At 41.9% G+C, this 13,194-nt stretch overlaps 1 protein-coding gene across 1 annotated transcript in view; it reads left to right on the top strand.

Moving 5' to 3' along the window:
• The window catches only part of SYNE1 (spectrin repeat containing nuclear envelope protein 1), a 501,407-nt gene that overhangs the window by 477,054 nt on the left and 11,159 nt on the right, over positions 1-13,194 (top strand). The window contains 6 exon segments of the mRNA XM_070376885.1: positions 329-471; positions 2,585-2,711; positions 3,458-3,669; positions 6,935-7,135; positions 8,575-8,703; positions 10,575-10,787. Of these exon segments, the coding sequence (XP_070232986.1) occupies positions 329-471; positions 2,585-2,711; positions 3,458-3,669; positions 6,935-7,135; positions 8,575-8,703; positions 10,575-10,787 (1,025 nt within the window).

The raw sequence follows: 13,194 nt of genomic DNA, 5'->3' as shown, positions 1-13,194 counted from the left end.
TCCCAGTTATCGGGGAGCAGAAGGGACCACCTGAGGTTTTGAGAATGGCCCTCCCCAACTCACAGCGTGCAGTTTAAGAGGAAGCAGACTCACAGGCTGTGAGAACCTACTGTGTGGCCCCTGGGGCAGCACCCAGTCAGCTTGGACTCCTGGTCAAGCACATTCATCAGTCTAGTCATTTGAACTCCTAACCCACCAGCATGTCAGTACTAAATGTGCCTTATGATCACCCACACACATGCCATCTCTCTGCTGCCCTGCCTGTAGAATTTCTTAACCATCTCCTTGAATGTCAAGCTTATCGAGATTCTCATGGTTGACGCTGCAGGGGACCCTGGTGCCTTGGAGTCACAGATCCAACAGCTGGGCAAAGCCTTGGATGACAGCCGCTTTCAGATGCAGCAAACAGAGAATATCATCCACAGCAAAACGCCCACAGGACCAGAGCTAGACTCCGGCTACAGGGGCTACGTGAGTATCCGGGCCCTTCTTGATCCTCATACGTACCTGGTGATCACAGCTGTGTGACAAAGAACCATCTGTTTGTGGCATGAGGTCTGTGTCCGCTCTCCGCGTACCAAACTGCCCTTGAACTCATAGATGTGTGTGCAAAACAAAGCCCTGTTAGCAGGTTACCTTTGGTGCAAAAGTGGTCTGTGCTCAGCCCCCTGATCTACCTTAAGAACCAGCCTGTTCCTTTACACAGAGAACTGAAAGTGAAAGTGTTAGTCAGTCAGTCGGTCGTGTCAGACTTTTTTTTGACACTGTGGACTGTAGCCCGCCAGGCTCCTCTGTCCATGGGATTCTCCAGGCAAGAATACTGGAGTGGGTAGAAGATCCCTTCTCCAGGGGATCTTCCTGATCCAGGGGATCGAATCCAGATCTCTTGTGAAATCTTTCCACAGATTGCTTTGGCCCTGGAAGGTAACTAGGCATTCTTTCAAATTCAGTTAATGATTTTTCTGACCAAGGTTATGCTCGGAGCAGCTGGTATATTGCTGACATGGAATAGGTTTAGTTCTTTTCCTGGGTGTCTTTTGAGTCACTTGATGACCCTGGGATTTTTGTATTCTCTTGTTTGTTTTCTCATTCTGGGGAAAACAATTCTGACTAACAAGATTTGGAGAGAAGATGGCAAGAGATTGTGTGTATTACCAGTTCCATTTTTAAAGCTCTTTGTAAAGTATGTAATAGCTTTGCTCTGCTCAAGTTACTGACAGAATAACTTCCCAGAGAAATACTCAGAGAATTACCTGTGTTCTTACGCATACTTAAGCAAGAAGATTTGAAAGTAAATCTCTTCAAGGCCTTCTGTCATGTCTCTTCACACCCCTCGTAAAAGGCAAGAAAAATTAATTTCCCTAAGCCTAATGACAATTCACACGTACTGCTTTTTTGAAACCAGGGAAGAGAACTTTTTATGCTGACGTTAACATCCTCACAGTCACAGAAGAGTAATTAATTAATCATGAGTTTACTTCCTGTTCAATTTGGCCTCTTATCCTGACTTCTATTATAGTGAAACCTCCTTTTAAAAAATATAATACAGTTTCACAATGAGCGTGCTGAAATCAACTGAGATTATACTTAACACCAATCAAAAGCAATCAAAGTAACTTAAGAGCAACATGATTTGGTAAAGGCTTTGAAAGAAAACGTTATGATCACGTGTAACAGGCATGCCTTGAAATGATTTGTTCCTTTAGTCTTTGAATATGTGAATATTAAATATGGAGTTGGAAGCTTTTCTTTTGATGTCAGATTTATTCCCTTAGTATCTATTAAGCATTTCTTAGATTTTCTCATGAAACAGCTGGTGTTAATATTGTTTTATTCTTTTAAGCATTTTAATTACTTAATGCAAATAGATGCCCCTGTGAGATTTGTGGTAATATCACTGTTCCCACACTTCAGTTTAAGAAAAAGGGAGCAGCTTGCCAAAGACAATATGTTATATTGCCAGCTGGGAGCTCTGAGTGTTAAATCCCAGATCGATTTAGTCTGTTTTGATTCATAAATTTTAAAAGAAATTGGGAGGACTTGTGTAAAACCATGTGTGCCAAGTATATCTTCAAGGCATTGCTTTGTGTAAATATGAACATGTCACATGTTTTAGAAGCATGTTTTTGAACTTGACTTTTTTGTTTCCAGCAGAGCAGCTTACTCTTTTTTTTTTTTTTTTTTTGGCTGTGCGGGGTCTTCATTGCTGCACAGGCTTTTCTCTAGTTGTGGCAAACGGGGCTACTCTCTAGTGAGGGTGCAAGGGTTTCTCATTGCGGTGGCTTCTCTCATGGAATACAGAGTCTAGAGCACGGGCTTACTTGTGATGCTTGAAGTTTAGTTGCTCCATAGCATGTGGGATCCTCCCAGATCAGAGATGAAACCCATGTCTCCTGAATTGGCAGGCAGATTCTTTACCACTGAGCCATCAGGGAAGCTAAGAGCAGCTTACTCTTTACAGAAAAGTAGCACTTAGCCACTGTCTCTTTTGAGGAACTCCAAAGATATTTTCCCCAGGATCTCTTGCACTCATGACAGCTTGAGAATTTTGTGACAAGGGAGCCTCTTTTCTGTGTCTAAACAGATGAAACTGCTGGGTGAATGCAGTGGCAGCATAGACTCAGTGAAAAGACTGGAGCACAAGCTGACCGAGGAAGAGGACCATTTTCCTGGCTTTGTTAACTTGAATAGCACTGAAACCCAAACAGCTGGTGAGTGTGTTGTGCTCTATTCAGGACAGAGTGAAATAGAAGATCTCAAAACACTCTGATGCCTCTGAGTTCCACTGTGTTGCTTACCTCAATCTATACTATTCTGTCCTGAGAACTTTCCTTCAGGTTACAAGGATCTCTGGGGACAGAACAAGAAGGTGAAAAATATCACAGTGGTTTTTCCCCATGTCCCATTTATTTTAAAGCATCATCTTTGAATCACTAGTCAGGAATCTTCTAGATATATGCCCAGTGCTCTCAGAGCTCTATTGCAGAAAGAAACCAAGAACTGAAAGTTATCTTCACCAACTTTATTGTTGTTGTTGTTTAATATCTCTGTATGTATTTATTTTGGCTACCCCGGGTCTTAGTTGCAGCATGCAGGATCTAGTTCCCTGACCAGGGATCGAACTCAGGCCACCCTGCATTCGGAACAGGGAGTCCTAGCCACTGGACCACCAGGGAAGTCCCGATGTTCACTCACTTTAATGCTATCACTTCATAAATCTCTTTACAGTGTTAAATCTTATGTAGCTGATTTTTTTCTTCCCCATCATTGTTAAAAATGCAGATAAGAAAAATACAGCCACTATCCTGTTACTTACAGCTGACAGCAATGGAAATGCCCAGTGGCATTACTTTCTTTTCTGTTTTAGAGTTAGCGCCCATGTCGGTTTCAAGCATTTCCTAAACATTCCATGTGGAGGAAAGCCCCTCACTCTCGTGTGCATGTCCTGTCTTGCCAGGCGTGATTGACCGCTGGGAACTCATCCAGGCAGAGGCCCTGAGCAAGGAGCTGAGGATGAAACAGAAGCCCCAGAGGAGGCAGCAGTTGGACTCAGATCTGAATAGCGTTCTGACCTGGCTTAGGGAGACGGAGGGCGACCTGGAACAGCTTCAGCGCCTACAGCTCAGCACCGACATCCAGTCCATCGCGCTCCAAATCCAGAAGCTGAAGGTAGCTGCTCTCGGCCTTTTCCATGGTGCCAGACAGAAAGCGGCCATGTGGAATGCCCGGTCAGATGAAAAACACCAGCCCTGGCTGTTACACACTGACATAGCAGTGGGCCAGTGGTTGGTGGAAGTGGACACAGATGTTTCTCCAGCCATCCCGAGTCAGAGTGTTCCTAGGAAGGCTTGGAAGAGTTGAGAGCTGGACTGAATTGCAGACCCAGCCCCATAAAAATGTGTATATGTTTTAGTCGCTCAGTCACATCCAACTCTTTGAGACCCCATGGACTGTAGCCCATAGGCTGCTCTGTCTGTGGAATTTTCCAGAAAAGAATACTGGAGTGGGTAGCCATTCCCTTCTCCAGGGGATTTTCCAGACCCAGGGATCCAATGCATGTCTCTTGCATTGCAAGCGGATTCTTTACCATCTGAGCCACCAGGGAAGCCCCTCATGAAAATAATCATGATTTAATGACCAGTTAAAATTGCATAAAACCTCCAGGTACCTCTGGGACCTAGTTAACCTCTTTTAAGGCAAACACAGCTATGGCCAGGGCCCTACAAGTCTATCTAGAGCTGGAGAGGAAGCCTGTCCTAGATGGTATACATATGAGTTTGTAGAGACCTAAGGAAGCCACTTGTCACCCTGGAATCAGCAGAACTTCTGAACTAGGTTACCATAGTGGCAGAAGCAATTTTCAGTGTAATGAATCCAGCTAAACAAAACCTGCGGAGTAATCCTGCTACAACACCTGACATTTCCATTTGATTTTGACCTTGTTGGATGTAGTACAGAAGATAACCTTCTCTAACTCCCTCTCTAGATCGTAAAAATCCTCTTCAGCCCAGCTATTGAGATGCATTGAGATGCATGTGTGGAGACTTTTGTAAGCATACTATGGATGGAGAGCTCAGTGTCTTCTTAATAGCTCTCTTGGTCCTGCCTTTTTGTTTGGAGAACGTCAAGCTGTGCTTTTCTTCAGATGTAGCTACTGGGCCCTCTAGACTCAAGGATTAAGCAAAACACACTGTCTTTGTGTCTCCCTGGTTTCTGTGTGTGCTGGTTTTCTTTGGGACTGATGTTTTTCTGCCTTGTTTTAGCTGTTATTTTGTTTTAAATTTTCAAACAGTGAAATGAGTCTTCCCGACCACTGCTCAGACTTCTTATACAGTAGCCTCTGTACCAGCTCCATCAATTTCAAGATGAAGCATCAGATGGGAAATGCAATTTATATTCTCTGGATTACTTTTTTTTTTTTTTTAGAGTGCTTAAATTACTTGAGTGTCTTTCCAGGAAAATGTAAGGCAGTGTTGCATTGTAATCAGTTCCTTAAAAGGTTGATGAAGCAAACATTGGCCAGAATCTGAGGCCTAAGTGAGATCAGGATGGAAAAGTTGAGACCTTGAAAGTCAGCCTATGTGATAAGAAAAAGCCACCCTCTTATCCATCCCTCCCCTATCTTTCCTATCTGTTTTCTGAGGATAAATATGTGGAATAACCTAGTACTTTCTACAATATTTGCAGATTTTTGTGCTTTTTTGTGATTGATTCTATATCATGGCATATTAAGAATCCACTTAAAAGTGAAAATTAAGACAAGTTGGAAACATAACAAATGGTGAGAATTATAAGAAAATGTAGCCTGGGTCGATGTGATCTATAGGGTCATTGACTCTACTTTGATCTGGGAACATTTAAACAGTACCAAGATATTCAGTGATTAATGTATAAGCTTGTACTCAAGTTCTTGAAATTTAGTTCTAGATTTTGGGGAAATACACACAGTAACACATCAGTCACCTGTTTGTTTTTGTTCTGTTTTTTGTGAAACCAAGCCAAATTTGTTAGCTGATCAAATACTATTTATTCTCTTTATCATCTCAAAAAGTCTGGCCTGTGGCAGAGGCAGTGTTCTCAGGCTGTGGACCACTGACTGTCGGTGCCTGTGACGTCAGAACAGCTGGAGGCCAGGGCCTAGGAATCTGCTTTCTTACCAAGCCGTGCATTTCATACCTATGCGCACAACTTTGAGTAACATTGTTTTCAGCAGCTAAGTCATGTCTGCTTCTTTACAGAAGCAGACCCCATGGACTGCAGCACTCCAGGCTTCCCCATCCTTCACTATTTCCCAGAGTTTGCTCAAACTCATGTCCATTGAGTCTATGATGCCATCCAGCCGTCTCATCCTCTGTGACCCTCTTCTCCTCCTGCCCTTAATCCTTCTCCTCCTGCCCTTAATCCTTCTCAGTCTTTTCCAGTGAGTTGGCTCTTCACATCAGGTGGCCAAAGTATTGGAGCTTCAACTTCAGCATCAGTCCTTTTAATGAATATTCAGGGTTGATTTCTTTTAGGATTAACTGGTTTGATCTTCTTGCAGTCCAAGGGACTCTCAAGAGTCTTCTCCAGTACCACAATTTGAAAGCATCAGTTCTTTAGCACTCAGACTTCTTTGTGGTCCAACTCTCACATCCAAACAAGACTAACTGGAAAAACCACAGCTTTGACTATATGGACCTTTGTCAGGAAAGTGATATCTCTGCTTTTTAATATGTTGTCTAGGTTTGCTGTAGCTTTCCTTCCAAGGAGCAAGTGTCTTTTAATTTCATGGCTGCAGTCACTGTCCACAGTGATACTGGAGCCCAATGAGTAGCATTAGTCTACTGAAATTGAATTTGTACGCTGGAACTAAGAGCACATTTCCTGCTGCTCAGAACTGTTGGACGATGCTGTGTTTGGTTTGTTTTGGTTGGTTTGTTGTTGGACTCCCATGGTAGGGGCTGACTTCATCCTGCTCTTTAGTTCACTGCCCAGGATCATCTTTGCTTCCTGAAAAGTTCCTTAATTTTATTTATCTATCCCTTTTCTCCCACTGTTTCTTAATCCCCATTCCTCAAACCCATAGCAACCATTCCAAAGTTTTAATCTTCTTTTTTCACATGTATTCCTGAAAAATGTGGATTTGTATGTGCACAATAAATTTTAAATTGCATAAGTGCTGTTTTGTAGCCTATAGCAATCTGTTTATGACTCTTTCACTTACAACTGTATTTTCTTAAGATCCATTTATGTCAGTAAGTCTATATCTGATCCAATTCTTTTAGCTCCAGTGTGGTCCCCAGGGGTGTGTACCTTAGCCATCTTGCTATAAGGCCAGTGTTAATTAATGGATCTTTTTAATTTGGGTGAAGCATTTCCGGAGGTCTCAGACTATATCTCTTTAACGTTTTTATTGTTGTTTTCCTTGTTTGATTGTTCTCCTTTCTCTTTGCAGGAGCTCCAGAAAGCTGTGGACCAGCGCAAAGCCATCATCCTGTCCATCCATCTGTGCAGCTCCGAGTTCACTCAGCCTGGCCGGGAGGAGAGCCAGGATCTTCAGGATCGTTTGTCCCAGATGAACGGGCGGTGGGAACGCGTGTGCTCCCTGCTGGAGGAGTGGCGGGGTCTTCTCCAGGACGCGCTCATGCAGTGCCAGGTCTGTGGGGCTTTGGGCAGGCCACGTTCCAGAATCCAACACTTCCAGTGTGGCTGAGTCTGTAACTCAATTTATCAAGATCACTAGAGGGATGCAGTTACTTCCCAAAGTCAGTATTCATGTGAGGTAACTTTGTGCCCAGTTTTCATTTTACTGGAGAATGTGTACATATGACCCAGAGTTGAAAAACCCCATGTCCTTTAGAATTTGCAAGAGACTATTCCCATCAATTTATCTCAGCCTCACCATTCCTCCTTTGACTCATTCATGTATTCATTCAACAGATATGTTCTGAGCACATTAGGAGACACCCAAGAGAGCATTACAAATGTCTACCCATTCATTCGGACACAGTTACTTGCCCAGTGTTTACACACATGACAGACACCGCACTAAGCAGGCAGGAGACAGCCCAGCCTTTGCTTCTGTTGGGCAAGATGGACAACAAAAATGCAAATAAATGCTTAACCAAGCTACTTCCAGATATGATAAGGGTAACCGAATGAAAGCACTTTGGAATGGTGAGCAGGGAAGTCGTATGAATGTTTGAGCTGACACCGGAAGGATGTTGCCATGAAGGAGGTCAAGCAAGTGGCAAGTCTCAGAAGCAGGAAAGGGCTTAGCATCTTCAAGGACAGAAGGAGGCCAGAGGCCAGAGTGAGGCCAGTGTGATCGGAGACAAATGGCCAAGAAAGATCCAGGAGGTGGTCAGGAGACAGATCATGCAGGGCTTTGTGGGCAGGGCCAGGAGTTTGGGTTATAATCTGAGCAGGATGAGAAGCCTGTATTCCAGGATTGTAGCTGCCCCCAAGAGTAATAGCTGCTTGAAGCAGGTACCCAAGCTGTGGCTTCCCTCATCTCTAGTTTAGCATCTCCCACCATGGAGATCTTCCATAACCATACCTTGATTAAATGAACACATGGATGTGTGGAGAGAAGGGATTGAATTTAGGCCTTCAAAGATGGAAAGATTTGGGGCCATCCCTGGTGGTCCAGTGGCTAAGACCCCGTGCTCCCAGTCCAGGGGTCCCGGGTTCAATCCCTAGTCAATGAGCTAGATCCCATATGCCACAACTAAGACCCAGCACAGCCAAATAAATATATATATATTTTTTAATGTTGGAAAAATTTGAATACAGGAGGAAGAGAGAGGAGGAGAGTTCTTGTCTCCAATCTGTGTTAGAGCCCTAGGAATTCAATATTTGATGCCAGTTTTCCTTATGTCTAATTTTTCCCTAGAGTAATAAATTAGATGTTTTTTGGTAAGAACTTGAACTCAGATAATTACAATAACTTCAGTGCCTTGCTTAGAAAGGAGTTGTGTATAAGATCTGAAAACCAATGGTAGGAATTGTAATGCATGGGTATTTAAGCTGTGAGAGAAAGAAAAATGTCTCATTCAAGACGATTTTATGCTCCATATTTTATTTTTTCCATAGGATTTTCATGAAATGAGTCACGGTTTGCTGCTTATGCTGGAGAACATCGACAGAAGGAAAAATGAAATTGTCCCCATTGATTCTAACCTTGATGCAGAAATACTTCAGGACCATCACAAACAGCTTAAGGTGAGATATGTGGGCTTGGACAGCCTCTGCTTATGTTATAGTTGGTTGTGCTTGTTTACCTTTCATGTTGTAGTCTCTTAGTCTTTTTTACCCCTCATGATTTCTCATCTCTGTGAAGCAAGCATGTGCATAGAAGATGGCATATGCTGGCTTTAGAATCTTGTTCTAAAGCCATTGCTCATCTAAAAATCTGTCTTCATCTTTGTTTTTTTTAAGCTAATTTTTTAGTAGACTTTTGTAAAAAGTTTTTTTTGTGAGACATTTTTTTAAAGTCTTAATTGAATTTGTTACAATCTTGCTTTTGTTTAATGTTTTTGGTTTTTTGGCCACTAGGCATGTGGAATCTTAGCTCCCTGACCAGGAATCAAACCCACATCCCCTGCATTGGAAGGCAAAGTCTTAACTGTTGTACCACCAGGGAAGTCCTCAGATGGTCTTCATCTTAATTAGCCTCATTTTATCAAGGCAGTTCTATTCTTATTTACAATTTATTTCTAATTTAAACTTTATATATTGAATCTATGTCACAATACTATTTCGGATAACTGATAATAAAAGGACATTAAATCTATTAAAATAGAGAATCTATTAAAATAGAGACCATTAAGGATTCTTAAGAAGAATTAAGTATGTAGATTCAACTTCAGTATCAAGTTTTCTGAAATCTAAGACAAGGGAAACATGGTAAGTTAAACGATTTTTATTACCTGACAAAAAGGAAATATACTAGTTTTCAAGGAATAGGAAACTTTTTCTAGTACTAAATTCAAAAGGATATTTGCAAGATTTTTGTGTAGATTCTTATGCAAAGAACTTCGGACAATATAATGTGCCATATACTTAAGTGATTTTATGGAAGATAAGGAAGCATATTTGAGTTCCATTAGGAGAAAATAATTTGCACTTTGTCACTTTCTGTATTTTTAAAATGCTATTTCTTAACATTTAACACTCACAGTGACCTAACCAACAGAATTGGCAGCTTTTAGTTCAGTACTATAAAGGTCTTAGAAACCCAGAGGAAATAGCTATGCAGCTACATTTTCACCAGACTTTTGACCTCAGACATTAAGTTGTGAGTGATGAATCACCCGTATACCTTTTTTAAAAATCTCAAATAGATATCAGAGTATACCTCAACCAAGCTGAGTTTTTCTGCATTTATATGTTAGTTTTACTTTTCTTTTTAAATGATTATTTTATGGATCATTTGCATAATACTTTATATTTTAAATAATTTGACATGTGTTCACCAATATGCAGTGGTGAATATTGGTGAATTGAATAATATGCAGTATTACTCCAATAATACTGTGGACCAGGCAGGAATTAATATCACCATTTTACCTAAAGGAAATCAACCCTGAATACTCATTGGAAGGACTGATGATAAAGCTGAAGCTCAGATATTTTGGCCACCTGATTTGACGAGCCAACTGATTGGAAAAGAGACTGATGCTAGGAAAGACTGAGGGCAGGAGGAGAAGGGGGTGGCAGAAGATGAGACAGTTAGATAGCATCACAGACTCAACAGACGTGTATTTAAACAAACTCCAGGAGATAGTGAAGGACAGGGGGGGCATGTTGCAGTCCGTGAGGGTCACAAAGAGTTGAACTTAGTGACTGAAAAAAAAACCACCACCAAACGAGAAAACAGATCAGAAAGGTTCAAGGATTTTATAGGATGCTTTTTGGGAGAGGTAGGATTAGAACATATGTCCCTGATTCCCAAAGGTCATGGCTGCTATATCCTTCCTTGTGTGATGCTTAGGTATAATTGTCCACTGAGTTAAAGTGATGTCATCCTGCACATAGGCACTTTCTCCAAGTATCAGAAATTCTCAGAAAAATATTTTTTATTATATTCTTAGCAAATAAGACATGAGCTGTTGGAATCTCAACTCAAAGTGGCCTCACTGCAAGACATGTCTTGCCAACTGTTGGTGAATGCTGAAGGCACAGACTGTTTAGAAGCCAAAGAAAAAGTCCACGTGATTGGAAATCGACTCAAACTTCTCTTGAAGGAGGTCAGTCGTCATATCAAGGAGCTGGAGAAGTTATTAGACATGTCAAGCAGTCAGCAGGTAAGCTCTCAACAGACATCATTGTGTCGAATTTCCTGCAGGAGACCAAACAAGCACCATCTTTATCCATTTCAGAAAGACTCTGAATGGAGTACTTGTCAGAATAGAGTGTCTTTTCTTTCAACCACTGCTCTTACAAATCTGGCTCAAAATAAAAAAGCGACTCGAAAACTTTCGTTAACAGGACACTACTTTTGATTCTGTTACATCCGAAAATCCTCTTGTAACCATTACTGCTGACCCTGTTAGCACCACAATTGTGGCATTTTATTTTGCCCAGTTTATTTAAGAATGCATGTGCTTTCAGTAACACAGCTAGAGGAGGTCACAAGCCACTGGCACACATGAGTTTCGTATTCAGACCTTAGAAGGCAGGAATTCTCCTGACATAGATGACAGTTAAGTCATAAGAAGTGTTCTCTATTAGCTTTTATTTATCTATTTACTTGTTTGTTTCTCTCTTTATTTATTGGTAAATCTACTGCATCGTAGTAATATTGTTGGTTTTAAGAAATGCTTTTGCAGGTAAGACTTCAGACATTCACTTGTGAAATCCTGTCATGAACACACAAACACGCTGTAGGCGAAAGAAATATCTACTCCCAGTAACAGCAGGTGCCAGAAACAGTACAGTTTCTCTGATGCTAAAAAGGGTGGCTGTTGGATGACCAATGTGCTGTCTCTCCAGCCTGAATATCCTGCAGCTCTAAGGCAGATTCCATCACCCACTTCATGTCAGTCCATTCCCGTTACTGAGAAATGATAAAGCTTCAGTTCAGTTCAGTCACTCAGTCGTGTCCAACTCTTTGCGACCCCATGAATCGGAGCGCGCCAGGCCTCCCTGTCCATCACCAACTCCCGGAGTTCACTCAGACTCACTTCCATCGAGTCAGTGATGCCATCCAGCCATCTCATCCTCTGTCATCCCCTTCTTTGCCTGCCCCCAATCCCTCCCAGCATCAGGGTCTTTTCCAATGAGTCAATTCTTCTCATGAGGTGGCTAAAGTATTGGAGTTTCAGCTTCAGCATCAGTCCTTCCAATGAACACCCAGGACCAATCTCCTTTAGTGTGGACTGGTTGGATCTCCTTGCAGTCCAAGGGACTCTCAAGAGTCTTCTCCAACATCACAGTTCAAAAGCATCAATTCTTTGGCACTCAGCTTTCTTCACAGTCCAACTCTCACATCCATACATGACCACTGGAAAAACCATAGCCTTGACTAGATGGACCTTTGTTGGCAAAGTAATGTCTCTGCTTTTTACTATGCTGTCTAGGTTGGTCATAACTTTCCTTCCAAGGAGTAAGCGTCTTTTAATTTCATGGCTGCAATCACCATCGGCAGTGATTTTGGAGCCCAAAAAAATAAAGTCTGACACTGTTTCCACTGTTTCCCCATCTATTTCCCAATGAAGTGATGGGACCAGATGCCATGATCTTCGTTTTCTGAATGTTGAGCTTTAAGCCAACTTTTTCCCTCTCCTCTTTCACTTTTCATCAAGAGGCTTTTTAGTTCCTCTTCACTTTCTGCCACAAGGGTGGTGTCATCTGCATATCTGAGGTGATTGATATTTCTCCCAGCAATCTTGATTCCAGCTTGTGCTTCTTCCAGCCCAGCATTTCTCATGATGTACTCTGCATATAAGTTAAATAAGTAGGGTAACAAATATACAGCCTTGACGGACTCCTTTTCCTATTTGGAACCAGTCTGTTCCATGTCCAGATCTAACTGTTGCTTCCTGACCTGCATATAGGTTTCTCAAGAGGCAGGTCAGGTGCTCTGATATTCCCATCTCTTTTAAAATTTTCCACAGTTTATTGTGATCCACACAGTCAAAGGCTTTGGCATAGTCAAGAAAGCAGAAATAGATGTTTTTCTGGAACTCTCTTGCTTTTTTGATGATCCAGCGGATGTTGGCAATTTGATCTCTGGTTCCTCTGCCTTTTCTAAAACCAGCTTGAACATCTGGAAGTTCATGGTTCATGTATTGCTGAAGCCTGGCTTGGAGAATTTTGAGCATTACTTTACTAGCGTGTGAGATGACAAAGCTTCAAGTGACCCAGTAATGACAGAGCTCTTAAATACCTAGCTATTAAAACATAGCTATTAAATAAATAAATACCTCTATTTTCTGGAAAGCCCAAACTACAACCAGGAAAGCCCAACACAGTAGAAGAATTAGGTTCTGCTTTTACTGCAACTGTCTGATTCTATTTTTTGTTTGTTTTTTAAACTGGGGTATAGTTGCTTTACAGTGTTGTTAGTTTCTGCTGTCCGACTAAATGAATCAGCTATACGTGTACATACATCCCCTCGTTCGGGGACCTCCCTCCCACTCTCCACCCCCACCCCACTCCTCTGGGTCACCACAGAGCGCTGAGCTGAGCTCCCTGTGCTATAAGGCAGAG

This window comes from Bos mutus, chromosome 9 (genome assembly GCF_027580195.1).
Source record: "Bos mutus isolate GX-2022 chromosome 9, NWIPB_WYAK_1.1, whole genome shotgun sequence".
In the NCBI taxonomy this organism is placed as follows: Eukaryota; Metazoa; Chordata; class Mammalia; order Artiodactyla; family Bovidae; genus Bos; species Bos mutus.
The sequence above is the reverse complement of the archived record's forward strand: the minus strand, read 5'-3'. Positions and strand labels throughout refer to the sequence as shown.